Source organism: Barbus barbus (assembly GCF_936440315.1).
Source record: "Barbus barbus genome assembly, chromosome: 43".
Taxonomy (NCBI): domain Eukaryota; kingdom Metazoa; phylum Chordata; class Actinopteri; order Cypriniformes; family Cyprinidae; genus Barbus; species Barbus barbus.
In genome coordinates, this window is record NC_136721.1 from 21,323,015 (window position 1) to 21,340,425 (window position 17,411).

General features: G+C 38.6%; 1 protein-coding gene across 1 annotated transcript; it reads left to right on the forward strand.

The window, feature by feature from the left end:
- Window positions 1-540: 540 nt before the first annotated feature.
- On the forward strand, window positions 541-17,396 carry LOC306862066 (protein crumbs homolog 2-like). The gene is made up of 13 exons (XM_079404667.1): window positions 541-895; window positions 9,120-9,779; window positions 10,101-10,296; window positions 10,522-10,661; window positions 10,745-10,915; window positions 11,105-11,218; window positions 11,293-12,270; window positions 12,523-13,103; window positions 13,198-13,363; window positions 13,726-14,596; window positions 14,883-14,999; window positions 15,109-15,235; window positions 15,368-17,396. Exons 1-13 carry the CDS (start codon window positions 826-828, stop codon window positions 15,587-15,589), a joined length of 4,413 nt encoding a protein of 1,470 aa, XP_079260793.1. The 5' UTR covers window positions 541-825; the 3' UTR covers window positions 15,590-17,396.
- Window positions 17,397-17,411: the final 15 nt, after the last annotated feature.

Below are 17,411 nucleotides of genomic sequence, written 5' to 3' on the forward strand. Positions count from 1 at the left end.
GAAATAAAACATAGAATTAAATGTAAAAATGTAAGTAGAAAAACTTTTTTTTATTTACAACCTCGAAAGGATTTTTTTTTACAATGTACAATAAATTTGAATATAACGCGAAAAAAGGCAAACGATATGATAGCTTTGAAACCACACAAAAAAGATATTAAATTGATTATATTTAGTTGGTTTTCATTTGCTTTTATATCATTCACTTTTATACTTATATTTTAAGTAAATTATATTGTCTATATGCTAACCCTCACAGAAACATTTTATACATATTTTTTTGTCATTTCATTAAGCCAATGTCTTTGTTATTATTGCATTTTTAAAAAAGAACAATATTTTTTATCCTTGAGGACATCCCTGGAAGTCCCCAATGTGATGTTTTGTCTGATTTAGTTATGCTCTAGAGACAGTTTTGTCCCCACCACCACACACACACACACAGGAGTCCTGGTGCTGAAGTCCACTTCTGGTTTTCCGGTCCCTCCCCTCTCAGGGTGATTAGTGTGGTAAACCGCAGCAGGATTGGGTGAGAGAGTTAGTCTCATTACTGCATGCACAATGAGCCACTGCTCTCAGCCTGACTGCTCCGATGCTGGACAGAGGAACTTTATATGAACTACATGACCTGACGCTTATAGGAATTAAGAGACAGAGGAGAATTTCAACAGAGCAGATATTCAACTTTGAGATCATGCAGGGACTCAGATGTTTCATGTTCCCCAAGAAGGTTTAATTTGACGGTTTCCCGACTATGAAGGACTCAAAGAGACATTAAGCTTAAAGGACTTCTAGTTTGGGTTGTTTGGATTGTTTCACATCACCATGGAGATCAGGAAAGTGCATCTGAAATGCCCCGGGACAGTTTTACTGACCATGATGATGTTCAAATGGGGTGAGTTTTCTCTCTTTCTCAATACCTACCTCTTTTTTTGTAATAAGGTGAATCAAGTACTTTTATCCACACTATAAAAACAAAAATTGTATTAATAATTGTTCTATAATAATGCTATATCTAGAGACCAGAATGTCATATAAAAGGAGTGATGGGCTCTTTTGACTTGTACCAGTAAGCAGCCACCTAGCAACTACTCGGAACTTCCTAGCAACCACCCAACACTTCTGGCGGTGACTTAATTAATAAAAAACGTATATAAAAAAACTTTTTAGATTTTAAAGAAAAACCAGGTTGTTAATTTTATTGTTTACAAGATATATTTATTTCTTAAAAATAAAGGTTATTGGTATCTGTCGATCCATGAAGATTCCACAAAGAGGTTGTTTAGATCAATGAAATGTTCTTCACATTTAGAATTCAAAAATGGTTATTTTTTGGAACTCTTTCACTGAAAGGTGGTTTGAGGAACCAAGATAGTTCTACACTCTTAAAAATAAAGGTTCCAAAAGGAGGTTTTCGCAGCAATGCCATAGAATAACTATTTTTGGTTCCTAAAAGATCTATCAGTTTTTATTTAATTTTATTAGAGTTAAGGATATTTCAATCATCTAAAAACCCTTTTCCACTTTAAAGAACCTTTTGCGGAATAGAAATGTCCCATGGATGCTAAAGTTTCTTCATGGAACCAAAGATGCCAATAAAGAACCTTTAAGAGTGTATGGTATTCACTGTGAAAAACACCCTTTGGAACCTTTATATTTAAGAGTGTATCATATAATCTTCTAGTTTACTTTTGTTTTATGCTTTATCTGTTTTATGCTGACACAAATTCCTGGCACTCTTTTTTTAGCATTAGTGTAGTGTTGTGATGATTTTCGTTTATCTGGCCCTCCCAAAGATGTGCACTGGAGTGTTACTTGCATCCCTCCTCCTGTCTGGAGTGGATATAACTGTTGCATGGTACAGACGGGTGTATATGGGGGAGGTTACTCATCTCTTTTCCCTCCTTCCATCCATCCAGTCCGATTCTGCCCCGCTCTCAGGCCGCCGTCTGAAAAAAAACTGAAAAAAATTGGGGGGTGGGCTCTATTGTGTCCCGTTGCCATGACACCAGGGCTGAGTCATTTGGACGTTGTGTGAGGGTGGAATCTGCGTTAAGCACTTTTAACGAGATCTGTTTGCTTTTGCATCCCGTAGGCTTAACGCTCTTTCATCTGACTGCATGGCCAAGCTGTCTCTGAGCATTTAACTCTATGATGATCATATCCAGGGAATATTTCAGTGGAGTAACAAATCTAAAGTTTTGAGTCTAAAGTATTAATAGAGGGTTGTCTGAAGATATACTGTTTATAGAATAGTGCATGTAATTGTCTGTTAGCGTTCTGATAATGTAAGTGCAAACTTTTCTATTTTTACACAACACTGATTTCCACTTTAAATCAATTTTGAGAGCGATATTAATAAGTTTCACTGGGACAAAGATTCAGTTAAATGAAATGCAAAAAACAAACAGAATGCTAATATCGTTACATATCTTGCCATCCAGGTGTGGAATGGCAATTGCAAGCAATGCATCTGTAGTGTATTTGCATTGACTAATGCAAGTCAATGGGGAAATTCAACAAGGAACAGTGGGTGAAACTGGTCTGGTGTTCTAACTGAGCTGATAGTTCATGTCAAATCACGCATGCAAATGTGACATCAGGCGCTTAGGGAAACGAGGGGGATCCTGGAATTCACATGACTTTTTCAATGAGAATTTCTACAATGGACCCTGCCCCCAACCCTAATCCCAACAAGAACACAGCGAGGGAAGAATAAATTCACACGAAACAGTCCACCACACTATCGCAGTCAAGATTCTGCTAATAAAACTGAGCCTATAATTAAATTAATGTTGCTCACATATTTAGTTAAATTAATGTTTGGGTAATAGAGTATTATAATAAGTAGATAATAAGAATAATATACAAGTAAATCCTGTGTATAAGATTTGTGACTAAAGAAAATAATTCAGACTAAAAGAAAAAAAAATGTGTAGAATCGCTTACCAACCTTGCCGATGTTAAGCTAGATCCAATCTTTTAACATCAATGTCAAAACCATGAAGAAAATCCATGTAACACAAGCAGAAGTTCATCCACCTGTGTAAGAAATGGCCATTTAGACTGCAGTTTACCTCAATAAACTGTTTTTTTTTTACAAAGTAAATAATGTTTGCTGTCACATAAATACAAGCTCAACATTTTTGCTTTTAAACTTTCAGACCCTGACCTGGTTTACTCTGACCTGCTTATTTAGGCTGTCGTGTGTTACTACCGCTAACAAATATCATGCCACAAATTTGGATGATAAAACTGTTTAAAGCACTAACATTATGTTCTGTTGTTGGATGCATGTGAAAAATAAAGCTCACGTCTAGAGTTAATGATAAAGATTTGCTAAGTCTGAGTTCATGTTGGTGCTAACAACAGCTAGTAATGCTCTTATATTCACCACAAGTCAAAACATCACTTATATTTAGTCTGAAAAGTTCAATTTTTAATCTCAGAACTCTTATTTTTATGTTCATGTGGAAGAATTAAGCATGCATACAGACAGACAAACACTTGAAACAGCTCTCCTACGTCCGTGAAAATAAACAGATCACAGGTTATTATCATAGAGTCCTGTCACACATCACACACACGTCCCAGCCGCTCTCACTCTCATTCTCTCTGTAACCCGTCCGTTCCCACCCATATCTCTGGACAGATGCATATTAAGTGAGTGTTATCTCTTACAGATCTGACTGGGTCATTAATCCTGTGACAAATTTCACAGCCATTGTAGAAACAGTAGGGCTCTTAACTCCAAGATCCATACAGTGTGTTACACGGTTATTATTGTTGAATGAATGAAAACTACAAATACAACCAAAAAAAAAAAAAAGGATAATTGCAACATAACTCACAATTAGGACTTTTTTCCTCACAATTCAGAGTTTATTTCTTACAATTTAGGTGGAAAAATAATAAGAAAGCACGTATTGTGTGAGAATAAAATCCAGCAATTACCTTATATATTTATTTAATTTATTATTATTATATATATATTATTATTCTATCGAGGAAATGGGCTTCCACATAAAATAAACATAATAAATAAAATAAAATAATACAGATACACACATGTATGTGTATATATATATATATATATATATTTATATATATGTGTGTGTGTGTGTGTGTGTGTGTGTGTGATATATGTCACACACATATACATATATATATATATATATATATATATATATATATATACAGTATAAACAAACTGAAATAAACATTAATAATAATATTAATAAAAAATATAGGAAATATATAAGGTAAAAAATGACAAAAAAAATGACTAAAACTTTAAAATACAAATGCAAAATATAAAAAGAAAAACTAATAAAAAAAATATATTCACACCACTATAATAGCATTTATACTAGAATTTATAATAGAATTTATGCTAAAATAACTTTGGTGTGTTATTGTTGCAATTTTTTTTTTCTTAAAAAGCTTGAAAACACGCATAGAAATGCGTTTCCCCACCTGACCCCTCTAAAACAATCTGTAACCCCTTTAAATTGTAAAACTAACCTGTCACACCCCCTCACAGCAGGAAGTGAGACACAAGCAGGGATGATTGACAGTGATGTAAACAAAAGGGGAGGAGTTTCACTTGATTGACAGCCAGTATCAGTGCTCTAGCTCTTAGAACAGAACCTGCATGGCTAGCATTCTTCCAGTGGTCTCGTACAGATAACCTTAAACACTGACACACACATGAAGACGTAGTGCTCAAGACAGATGTCAGGAGAATGTCTCTGTCAGGCGTGGGATGCCTGAGACTCAGATCTCTGTGAAACCTCAGTGTTAAAGTCTGGATAATCAGATCCACTACAGCCTGTCTCCACCTGGAGCTTAAGCGTGTCACATTTGGTTGTTGTCCACATTCCAGCAAGATCACAGATAAGAATATGTGTAAGAATGGGACATGACCAGATGAAAAGGTGACAAGCTGCTATTGTTGGCAGTCTGATATAGCAGCAATGTAGTGGATATTATATATAAAACATATTGAAAACATTTGGGGTTGGTCTCTTATACTCACCAAGGCTACATTTAATTGATACAATACGGTAAAACAGTAATATTGTGAAATATTATTGCAAATTAAAATGGTATTTTTATATATTTTGAAATGTAATTTATTCCTGGGATGCAAAGTTGAATTTTCAGCATAATTACTCCAGTCCTCAGTGTCACATGATCCTTCAGAAATCATTCTAATATGCTGATTTGCTGCTCAAGAAACAATTCTTCTTTCCAACAACAGTTGTGCTCCTTAATATTTTTTATGTAAACTTTAATATCTTTATTTCAGGATTCTTTGGTGAATAGAAATTTAACAAGAACCACATTTAATAATAAATAGAGGTATATTGTAACATCATAAAATGTCTTTACTTTTGATCACTTGAATGCATTCTTGGTGAATAAAAGAAGTGATAAAAATGATATTGGTTAATAATTATTACTATCTATTGTCTTTGTTATATTTTTAATATACTAACTATATATATATATATATATATATATATATATATATATATATATATATATATATATATATATATATATATAGTTATATACTATATATATATAGAGAGAGAGAGAGAGAGAGAGAGAGGGTGCCTATTATTAAAATAACTAGCAGTTTCCATATCTAACACATGGTTATGCTAATGAAAAATAGTCACTCTCTGTAATCCCTTTAAAAACAAAGTGGCAGAGGACTGTATCCTAAGGTAACAAAAGCTGGCTTAGTAGTGTAGACTAACCTAAAGCTGTCCTGTTTTACACACACCACTCTGAGAGGATTACGGTCAGCTCAGTACATGAAGACACTGGCCTACTTGCTCTCTCTGATGTACACACATCTAACGGACTTTTAATGTTCTAGCTGTAAAAGACAGAAAGAGTAATACATTCATTCTAAAATGAATGGTGATGATATTCAAGCTGTCTAGAAATCCTCTGAAAGTCAGTGAGTGTTTAAGCACACGTTTGTGTGAGAGAACATAAGCTAAATGAGGTACAGACAGTGTAATCCACTTCAATTTTCTGTAAACAGGCCGTACAATATACAGGTTAACAGAGGGCAGAGCAGAAAGCAGATAATCAGTGTCCTTCAGTTACAGGAAGGAGAGAATTTGAGGGAGATAAAGTATAAAAAGGAAACTAGAGAAGTCACTTCCTGTATGTGTGCCAACTACATGATTGTGATTGACATCAGTATGTGTCATCTGGAACAGTGACCGTTCATGTCTATGACAGCGTGAGCTGGTAAATCTTCTTTACTTATCAGACTATACTGACAGGAAACATGAGCATTAACGAGATCCAAGACAGTGAGAACGACAGAAAATAAATGGAAAGGAGGAAAGAGAGGAGGTGGATCTGGGGGTCACAGAGGTCAGCATCTCTTCGTCTCAGGGCCAAATTAGCTTAGAAGTAACCATGGAAACTGAGACTCACTCTGTGGACACTTGCTGGGTCAGTCTGTGTGGAGCTCGTTTGCCCAGGCCGGGGGTGGGGAAGGAATGCTTGTGTGGGTGTCAGACGTATCTGCATCCTACACAGTTTACAGACACATACTAAAATCTAAGTATTTTTAAAACTGATTTTAAGCATTTGGTCCACTTTATTGCATGAACAGGAGAAAATAATGTGCGTATGGGAGGAAAGAAGCAATTACTCTTAACTTCCACTTCTCTGCATATTTGTTTTGTTTGCTTTAAGATCATTGTGTAAGCCACATGTCCATTCTAAGATCATTATTTATTTGTGCTTTCACACTAAGATCAGTGAATAAGCTCTCAGTTGTGTTGTGTAAGAACAGTCTGTGTGTTCTGAGACAGATAAGATGTTTCTGTTCACGTAACACGTCCATACTGATTAAAGTGTCTGGGCAAACACATTGGGTCCAAAAGTCTGAAACTGAAAATCTGGAATTCGAAATCTTATTTAAACCTGGAAAGAAATAATGATTTAGGAACATTATGATGTAAAAGAAATAAGAAACACTCATGTAAGTAAGCAGGCAAGCAAGTAAATAAATACATACATACATATATATAAATAAAGTTATATATGTAATGTAATATAAATAAGCACAACTTAAAATATTAGTGTATGCAGATAAACAATTCACAGTTTGCTATATAATGTTAAAAAATGATATAGAATTTTGAAAAATAGAAAATGGATTCATTTTCAGTAGTGGTATCAGACTTTTGGACTTGTTTTCTCTAGTGCAAAAAAAAGTTTGTGTGGGGGGGTAGCTACAAAAAAAAAAAAAAAAAAAATGAAAACAAAAACAAATATTAAATTGTACAGTTCAGGAAATAAGACTATACCAGGGAACTGCAATAAACAGTTGTTTTTAAGCAACCACCAAAAACACATTAGCAGCTACTGATTACACCCCTGCAACCAGTTAAAAAAAGGAATGATGAATATTTTTCGAGATATTCAAGATATTTTGTTTTGATATTTTGGTGAAATAATATAATCAATATTGATAGCATGGTGAAACGCTTCCTGTTTTAATTTGACCTTCATGTAACAAAAAAAGTTTAAGAATCAAGTTACCATTGTGGGGACATTTGGTTCCAACAATCATAGTAAAAGCTGACACACACACTTCTGAACTATATACCCCCCCCCCCCCCCCCCCACACACACACACACACCCACACACCCTTCAATGCTTATTTCCACAAAACACTGCTCCATTCCTGCTACACTGCCCTGCTAAACACTCAATGCTCAACATGCGCACACGGACAGATACACACACACAGCACCTCATTCCTTCTGCCCATTCATTAATATCTTCTGCCTGAATGAATATTTGGGATGAAGGTCTGATCAAAGCGACATTGTGGGGGCCAGGGCAGCAAAGTGGTTTAGAGAAGGTGGGGGAGTAGAGTTTAGGGGGACGAGGGGCCTCACAAGGGTTAAGGATGGGTGGGCTACATTAATGGATCCAAGTTGGATGCGCAGTGGGGGTTGAGGGTCGAGGTCATGCAGATAACAGGAATTTGGAATGACTCATGGAGCTCTCATGCGATTGGCTGATTTGTACAAGAAAATCCCCATGAATGCTTTGTACCGCACTCATATGCACAAACAAAATATTTGACTTGCAATACTCACAAACAGGTAAGGTCACAAGTCTGAAAATCTCTCAAATTTGATATTTTCGTTCAAGGTCTGAAGTACATTTTTAAAGACGTCTTAGGACTGAGAAATGTAAAAAATGCTGAACCTCACAAATAATCAGCCTCACAGATGGGCTTGGTATTTGTAATGCTGACTTTGAAGAGATTCTCTCTCTTTATTCCTCAGGCTCAGTCAGTCTTACCCAGGATTAAGGTTTGGGATCAACAGCCTGTTATTAACTGATGTCAGTCTTTCCTATGTCTCAGATGGTATATGTCTGTTTTCTATTTTGCTATCATAGTAATATATTACAACAGAATCTTTAAATTATTATAAAGAAAACGATTGGTGCGCAGAAATCACAATCACTATGTTAGAGTGACACAATGTGGTTGCTGGGTTGTTATATTTTGCAAAGTAGCTGCTAGACAGTTGCTTACTGGCCCAAACAAAGGAACCCGCCTCCAAGTTTCTATGACATTGCTGTCCCTAGATATGTTTTAGATTGACTGTTTTATTGTAAAGGCAAATAGGCAACTATCATGTGTCTGTTTGCCTAAAACATTAGTGGTACACTTCTCAACAAGCACACAATTTTAGGTACAGTATCTTTCTTGTCTGTAGGACAAATGTGTAGTATGTTTAATACTTGGGTTTAGGGGCTTGTTCAGATCCCTAATCCCAAGTATGATTAAACACTTGAGCAAGCAACACAAATAATAAGATGAAAAAAATGGCAAATGGAATTCACATTGGGTCCTTAAGATCACCTTTCCTGCTAAGTTTAAATGCAACCCTGAACCAGCTGATTAAGATCTTCATGAACACTTGAGAACTCAAGACAGGTGTAGGCGAAGGGTTGGAACTGAACTCTGCAAATAGGTAGATCTTCAAGAATAGGCACCCTTGGGTTTCCCCATTGGAGAAATGCATCACTGAGAGTTACTTTATCTCTCCTTCTCCAGGTATATTCTGTTCCGGTTCATCTGACATGTGTGCATCTTCACCCTGTCAAAATGGGGCGACATGTGTGGATACAATGGACGACTATGTGTGCTTGTGTTCACGGGAAGGAGTACGGTACACTGGGAGGGACTGTGATGAGCTGTACAATGCTTGTGTGTTTGCTGAATGCGAAGGATGTGAGACTGAACTTGGCATGGAGCAGTACACCTGTCCAGAGGACATCAACGAGTGTGAAAGTGGACCATGTGTAGGTGTCCTCTCTGAGTGTATAGATGAGCTGAATGGCTACAGATGTCTGTGCCCACCTGGTTTTGGAGGAGAGGACTGCAGTCAGCGCGTCACAGACTGTATTGATGAACCCTGCCTCAACAACGGCACTTGTAGACGGATAGTGGATGGATTTGAATGCACCTGTTCACAAGGTTTTCGTGGTGAGACCTGTGAAGAGAATGTGGATGATTGTGATTCATATCCATGTCAGAATGGTGCAATCTGTGTGGATGGCACCAACAAGTATCACTGCTTCTGTGTACCTGGATACCAAGGACACAACTGTGAGATTGACATAAACGAGTGTGCATCACGACCTTGTTGGAACAATGGAACTTGCATTAATGGAAAAGACCAGTACCTGTGTGAATGTCTGCTGGGATATACAGGTAATCTGTGTGGGTTTGTGAACTTGTAAATTTTGCCATCTTGTAACTGTATTATTAACAGTCTAAAGCATTTGTGCTCAATCCCACTCCTGACAGGCCAAGGTTCTGCGAAGTATAGCTCCAACATACCTTGAAATTTCTTGCAATTTTAAAGAGCTCGACTGGCTGGTTCCAATGTGTTTAATTAGGGTTAGAACCAAAATATGCAGGATTATGGCCCTCCAGAAGCAGGATTGGGTACTCCTGGTCTACAAGGATATTCACATAGACAACAATTGGTAAATCATTCTTAGTCATGTATTGTGTTCTAAATCTCTGTAGGAGTAAACTGTGAGATGGAGATCGATGAATGCAAGTCAAATCCTTGCCAAAACGGAGCCACCTGTCATGACCTAGTGGGTCTGTACACCTGTGACTGTGTGCAGGGGTTTGAAGGTTCTGACTGTGAAATCGATATCGATGAATGTGAGAGTGATCCATGTCAGAATGGAGGAATCTGCTATGACCTCATCGATAGGTAAGGGAACTCAGGAATTATGCAAATGCCTGAGTCATAGAGATGGCTTATCCAGCACTGCTCACTGTTTCATCACTTACTCACTGTGTGTTAAAAATATTTCTTCCTGTCTAAGTAGTTGGTCATTGGACAGAAACAGCTGCAATGCAAACCTGATTTTATGTTGATAGTTAAATGCATAAGACTTTGCATGTACTGACTGATTTGGTGTGTGTATTTTTGCAGTTATAGGTGTGAATGTGAAGGCACTGGCTTTATGGGAGACCACTGTGAGGAGGATATTCTGGAGTGTGCATCACATCCTTGTCAACATGAAGCAACTTGTCTAGAGGGCATTAACCACTACAATTGTACCTGTTGGCCAGGTAACTATCCTTTATCCAAAAATTGCACTTGTGTCTTTAATCTAACTTTGCAAAAATCATAAATGATGTTGATGTGTGTACAGGTTTTGAAGGGGATAACTGTGAGGTGGATATAGATGAATGTGCTGATACTCCCTGTGAGAATGAAGGTGAATGTTTTGAGAAGTCAAAACCAGAACACTGGGAAGCAGTCTGGGAGTTCACCTACGCCACAGCTGCAGGTTACATCTGTCAGTGCCAACCAGGATACACAGGTACTGGCAACATAAAAACAGTATGGTAAAACAACAGATCGTCCACCAATACATCCAACAATACAACAGCTTTCATTTTAAAAACTTGTTCCAGAGCTGACCCTAACTATGTTGTAGGGGTGGTCAAGGTTATTGATGCAATGTTTTACTTGAAAAGCGCATTGCCATTTGTTTGTTTGGTCTCCCCAGGAGAGAACTGCTCAGTGAACATAAACGAGTGTGTATCTGAGCCATGTCACAATGGAGGAAGATGTGAGGATCTGGTAAACGGATACAAGTGTGTATGCCCGGAGGGGTTTGCAGGTTGGTGTTTGCATATGGGAAAGAGTTTGCATGTGTTTTTGTTTGTATTGTTAAGTTTGTTATCTCTTTCTCAGGTGTAGAGTGTGAGGTTAACATAGATGAGTGTGAGAGCACCCCCTGCCTGAATGGAGGTGTATGTGAAGATGGAGTGGCTGAATATAATTGCCATTGTGCAGAAGCTGAGGAAGGTCTCTTGCCATGGGGGGGACCCCAATGCACTGTGCAGCTGCTTGGTTGCATTGACCATCCATGCCAAAATGGTGCCACCTGCTTGCCATGGTTGAATGGAGAGACACATGGACATACTTGTCTTTGTCCACCTGGATTCTATGGTGACGTATGTTCAACACCAACCACATTCTCCTTCTCCTCACCAAAGTTTTTTCTTATTGAAGTTCCACCACACGAGCGCAGAAAGAGAGACATAGAAGAACAGGAACACCCCCTGGGGGTCCGCCTACGCTTCCGCACCACACTGCCTGATATGCTGCTGTTCTTTCGTGGCAATGCTGAGTTCTTCATCTCTCTGGAGATTGTTGGGGGTGAGCTGCGTACCAAGGCGATATCAAAGGAGGGAGGGTCATTGGAGGCAAAATTACCAGAGCTTATAAATGATGGAGATTGGCATGAGGCAGTGGTGAACATTGATGGATGGGATCAGGATATCAGACTTGTGCTGCAAGTTAAAGGTCCAGGCTGTGACAATGAAGCATGCAAAGTTGAACACAAGCTACCAGATGGTCAAGAAAGTTTCTTGCACCTTGACAACCTCACAAAGGTATATGTAGGTGGAGTACCAGAGGAGTACATGGAGCTAACCTTAAGTGGCCATGGCTTTTTGGGTTGTATGGAGGACCTACAGGTGGATGGCCATCATGTTCTGCCGCATGATCTTGGAGATGAAGAGGTGAGCGTAGAGTTGGGCTGTATAAAAACGGAATGGTGCGAGGTGGACCCAAATCCCTGCTCTCTTCAAGGGCAGTGTGTCGACCTCTGGACGGGCTACCGCTGTGACTGTTATAGACCTCACTATGGCCATGACTGCAGCCAAGGTATGCATACACACATGATAATACACTCAAAACACTTTTCTTGTGGTAACGTTTAGAGCTGGGGCATTAAACTCAAGTTTAGCTCTAACCCTTCTCAAACACCTGAACAAACTAATCAAGATGAGAGTTGGACAAAAACTCTGGAGAACAGTGGCCCTCCAGGACTGGAGTTGTGGTGTAGGGGAACTTATATAATAATGAATGAAACATTGTCATGCTTGACTTTTTTCTCTATTTCTCTTTCTTCCACAGATTTCACCTTTTGGACATTCGGTCATGAGGAGTCTACTAGCTATCTCGCATTTGTACTGCTGTCTGATATTGGCAGGAACTTTAGTGTGTCATTCTTCCTACGATCGCTTAAATCAAGTGGATTATTATTTCAGCTACGTAGGGCAGGGCATCAGAGGACAGAGGAGGATGATCCTTATTTTACCATGTACCTGGAAATGGGACGAGTACAAGTGACCTCTGTGGTGGGGTCACCCATCCTATCATCACCAGTGTTTGTCTGTAATGGAGAGAAACAAATGCTTCAGATGGATGTACAGGAGGGTCAGGTGTTCTTTAGCCATGGTGGATTGCGCTACGGGCTTGGCTCTCTGCCTGACTTGGAAGTTCTGAAAGGAGACCTGGTGTATGTTGGTGGGTTTCCAAATGAAGAGGTTGCAGCTGATTGGGGAGGTCATTTTAAAGGCTGCCTGCAGGACCTGAGACTAGACAATGTGCATCTGGATGTGGTAGTCTGGAATAGTACCCTCAGTGAGACTCTATTTATCTCCAGTGATGCAAAAAACATGCTTCCTGGATGCATAAGTGATGACGTATGCAAGGTATGTGGACACAAATGTTGCTTTTATCCCATTAGATCCGTTTAAATTGATAATTACAGCTGGAAAGAGCTGATGGAGTGTTTCTGGTTTGCAGGTGCAGCCTTGCTTAAATGGTGGAGAGTGCACAGTCACATGGAATGACTTTACTTGTTCCTGTCCACGGGATTTCACTGGAAAGACATGTGAAACTCGGGTTTGGTGTGTTAGCGACCCGTGTGTAAATGGTGGACGCTGCGTGGATCTGTTGGATGGTTTTGAGTGTATGCTTATATTAAACATCCAGTTGATATTTAACAGTTTCCTAAAGGTCCTATTAGAGGAGTGGCGAATCCAGTCCTGGAGAGTTCAGCTCCAACCCTATTTAAAACTCACCTGCCTGTAGCTTTCTAGTAACCCTTCATACCTTGATTAGCTTGTTTAGGTGTGATTGATTAGGGTTGACGCAAAACTCTGCAGGGCTGCGGCTCTCCAAGACCGACATTCGCCACCCCTGTCCTATTAGCAAAACAATTAATTCGGAAATGTGTGTAAAGGTTGATAATCATGTACTAAAAATAAATGTGCGTAAAAGAAAAAAAGCTGTAAATGGATATTATAAGAAGACATTTTTTTGTTTTTACAGGCATTGCTAATGCAACTTTTGACAACACACCCTTACACTACAGTGCTAAGGGATCTCTAGTTTACCCAGTGACCAATGTGACCATGGATCTCCGTACAAGGCAGGAAAATGCTGCATTACTTCGTGCATGGAGAGGGGCAGAGTTTCTACTGATTGGTCTAGTGGATTCTGCCATTCATGTGGAGCTCCAAATCGAGAACAGTGTGGAACCACTGGTATTCTCTGGACAGAGACCCATTGCAGATGGAAACTGGCATCACCTGCTGGTTGCCATGGCCAGTCCAGAACGTGATGCATCGCAGTGGTTCATATTGGTGGATGGCATCATCGATGGTAGCAGTGCACCGGAACTTGCTAGTAGTTTAAGTTTTCTTAAAGATTTGTCAAGTGAAGTTGCACTGGCAGAGAGTTATACAGGATGTCTAGGTGCTGTCAGAGTGGGTGAGGTTTACCTTCCATTTGTAGACAATGCCAAATCACCCCAAACATCACGGTTTTGGCGACGACAAGATGAGCGTGTGAGCACAGGCTGCTTTGGTGCTCCAGTGTGCCGCTCTCATCCTTGCAGACGTGGTGGTACATGTGTGGATCTCTTCAATATATTTGGCTGCCAGTGCCCATCAGGCTGGGAAGGGATCACCTGCGAGAAAGAAACAGACGAGTGTGTCTCAGGACCCTGTCTTCATGGCAAGTGCAAAGACAAGTTTAATGGGTTTGACTGCTTGTGTCACCCAGGATATGCTGGACCTACATGTTCAGAAAACATAGACGATTGCAAAGGATCGAAGTGTAAGAATGGGGGAACCTGTGTGGATGGAGTTAATGACTTCACCTGTATCTGTCCACCTAAGTACAGTGGAACACGTTGTCAGTAAGTTCCTATAGATCACACGCACTGATACCTAGACTTGACTCAGTGGTAACTTACAGTACATATGCCTTCCAACAGAGAACAGGGGTAATAATGTGGCCTTCTGTGAGACAACTACAAACCTTTCAAAAATAATCGAAAAATATCAAATAATTCACCATTAATGTTTTCAAATATCTCACTTTCTTTCACATTAGTTATTTCTTGTTACCGGAGTTTGAATGAGCCAGTGAGACTGAGGTTTTGGGGGTTTATCCATTTGTTTGTTTGTGTTCTTGTGCATCAGATATAACTACCCTCCTCTAAAATGTGAACTGGATGTTGAATGTGAAAATGATGGTGTTTGTAGTGACACTCAATGGGGGGCAAACTGCACCTGCCCAACAGGATTCACAGGAGACAGGTGGAATTAACACTTACATCACTGTCCATTAGAAATAAATTGAATATACAAATATATTAATATAGATGACTAAGTACATATGTGTTTGTGTACATATTTATTTCCACAGATGTGAGAAAGAAATTGATGAATGTGCATCTAGCCCATGTCTAAACGGTGGATCGTGTCTGGATTGGCTGAACCGGTTTCAGTGTTTGTGTCCAGCAGGATTCAGTGGCCAATTCTGTGAAACAAATGTAAGTAAACACTGAGTATAATAATAAGCATGCAATTTAGGAGTGGAAATGAGACTCAAAACTAGTACAGTAGTGCTGTGTTACTTTTTTTTTTTACCTGCCAACAGTAACAATTTGAATATCTCCCTGCAGAAACAGGCTCAGCAAGAACATATACCATGGTTGGCAATAGCGGTTCCATTAGCATGTGGCTGTATCCTCTTGGTGGCCATTGGACTCATTTTTATGTTGATGACAGCACGCAGGAAGCGGCAATCAGAAGGAACTTATTCCCCAAGCCATCAGGAGATTGCTGGTGCACGCCTGGAGATGGATAGCATGCTGAAAGTACCACCTGAAGAGCGACTAATTTGAACACACAAACAGATGTACATAAAGGAGCTCTAATATTATCTGTGTGACTCTGGAACTACACTGGAACTTTCCAAGACCTTGTGGTATTACGGAGCCACAGTGAGTGGCAAATGCTATATCAAACAAGCAACCTGAAGATGTATGGTAATACGAGTGAAAGAGGAAAAACATGAAGGCATTAAACATGGTTGATCTTTTGTGGAGACCTAAAACTTTGGAATTTAACCAGCAACTCTCTCAAGTGTAGCTGAACTGATCCTTTACCTCATGGCATTGTATGCCTGAATGGCTTTGACAAATATTGCAAAGAGACAGAAATAAGAGTTTACAATCTTCCCACAACATTTAAAATCTTTAACCTATCCCTCTCAAAGATAAGCACTAAAAATAGTGCTAATGAAGATGAGTTTTTTTACACCATTTGAATGTACAAGGTATGTCTGTAGCGAGACTGTTATCTAGCTACTATAGCTGTTGTAGGGTACACTTGATATGATAATCAACACGGAGGAGTGTGGCTTCACATTTATGCCAGTGTGAACAATTAGCCATATTAGCATTTTCAAGGGTGGAAAACAACTGAAACTACCATAGTTACCCTTTTAAAGTAATGCATTTTCTCAAAAGAAAAACTGGGAGTTGCTGCTTTGCATAATTCATTGCATTGTTGCGTTCACATCGTTTCAGAATTACCGTAATTATACATTCCCGAATACTAAAATCTGTTCACTTCTTTGCTGAACACACAATCACAAGTTTGTAAGAAATTACAAAAACCTTTGAATATTGAAAAGAAAAAAAAGCTCTGGATTTATTTGACTGTTACATCATGTATAAACAGCCAAAAAGACTACAAGTAATGCTAGTTATGTAGCGATCTCAGCACATCTTTGTCTGAAATGCTATTTTATTTTAGCCAATAACCTACACTTCCAGTATTCATTAAATGAGACAAGTGTTTTAATGTAGTGATTACATTTTTTGCTTTCAAAGACAGCAAAGCTGCACAGCTACAGTGGTGTGAAAAAGTGTTGGCCCCCTTCCTGATTTTTTTTTTTTTTTTGCATGTTTGTCACACTTTAATGTTTCAGATCATCAAACAAATGTAAATATTAATCAAAGATAACACAAGGAAACACAACATGCAGTTTTTAAATGAAGGGTTTTTTTTTTTATGAAGGGAAAACAAAATCCAAACCCACATGGCCCTGTGTGAAAAAGTGTTTTTTCACTGCTCTGGGATTTGACACTTTTTCACAAAACTGTATTTAATGGTTATGGGTGGAATCGGAGTAGGCCCTATTAGCAAAAAAGGAATTATGGTAATTCCAACAAAATGTGAACACAATATATTTTTTTTAATTCTGTTTGAGGCAATTATTGGAAAAACTGTGAACATGTTACTGTTTGACAATCACTGCACTTGACATTTTTTAGGAATGTGTGTTCATACTACTAAAGATAAATAAACCACCACCACCGTTTATACACACTTACCTCTGCATACACATGCAAATATGATCGCAATAAGCAGTGAAATAAAATTCTGCCTGTGAAATATGAGATGAGAGATAAACATAACCAATCCTTGCTGATGTCTAAATGCTGTAAAAACTGAGTGAGTGTATATGTTGTAAATTATGGCTATAATTTTTCCTTTTTGTCGCATATCAGTCAGACTTTCTTAAAATGCATGCATAGGATTTACTAAAATTAAACGGTACAGTGTGAACTACAACATTTTAGGAATATATTTTTGAATGTGTAAATGTGCAAAAATTGTTTAATAAAAGTGTTTGAATGTTTAAAAGGAGTTACAGCT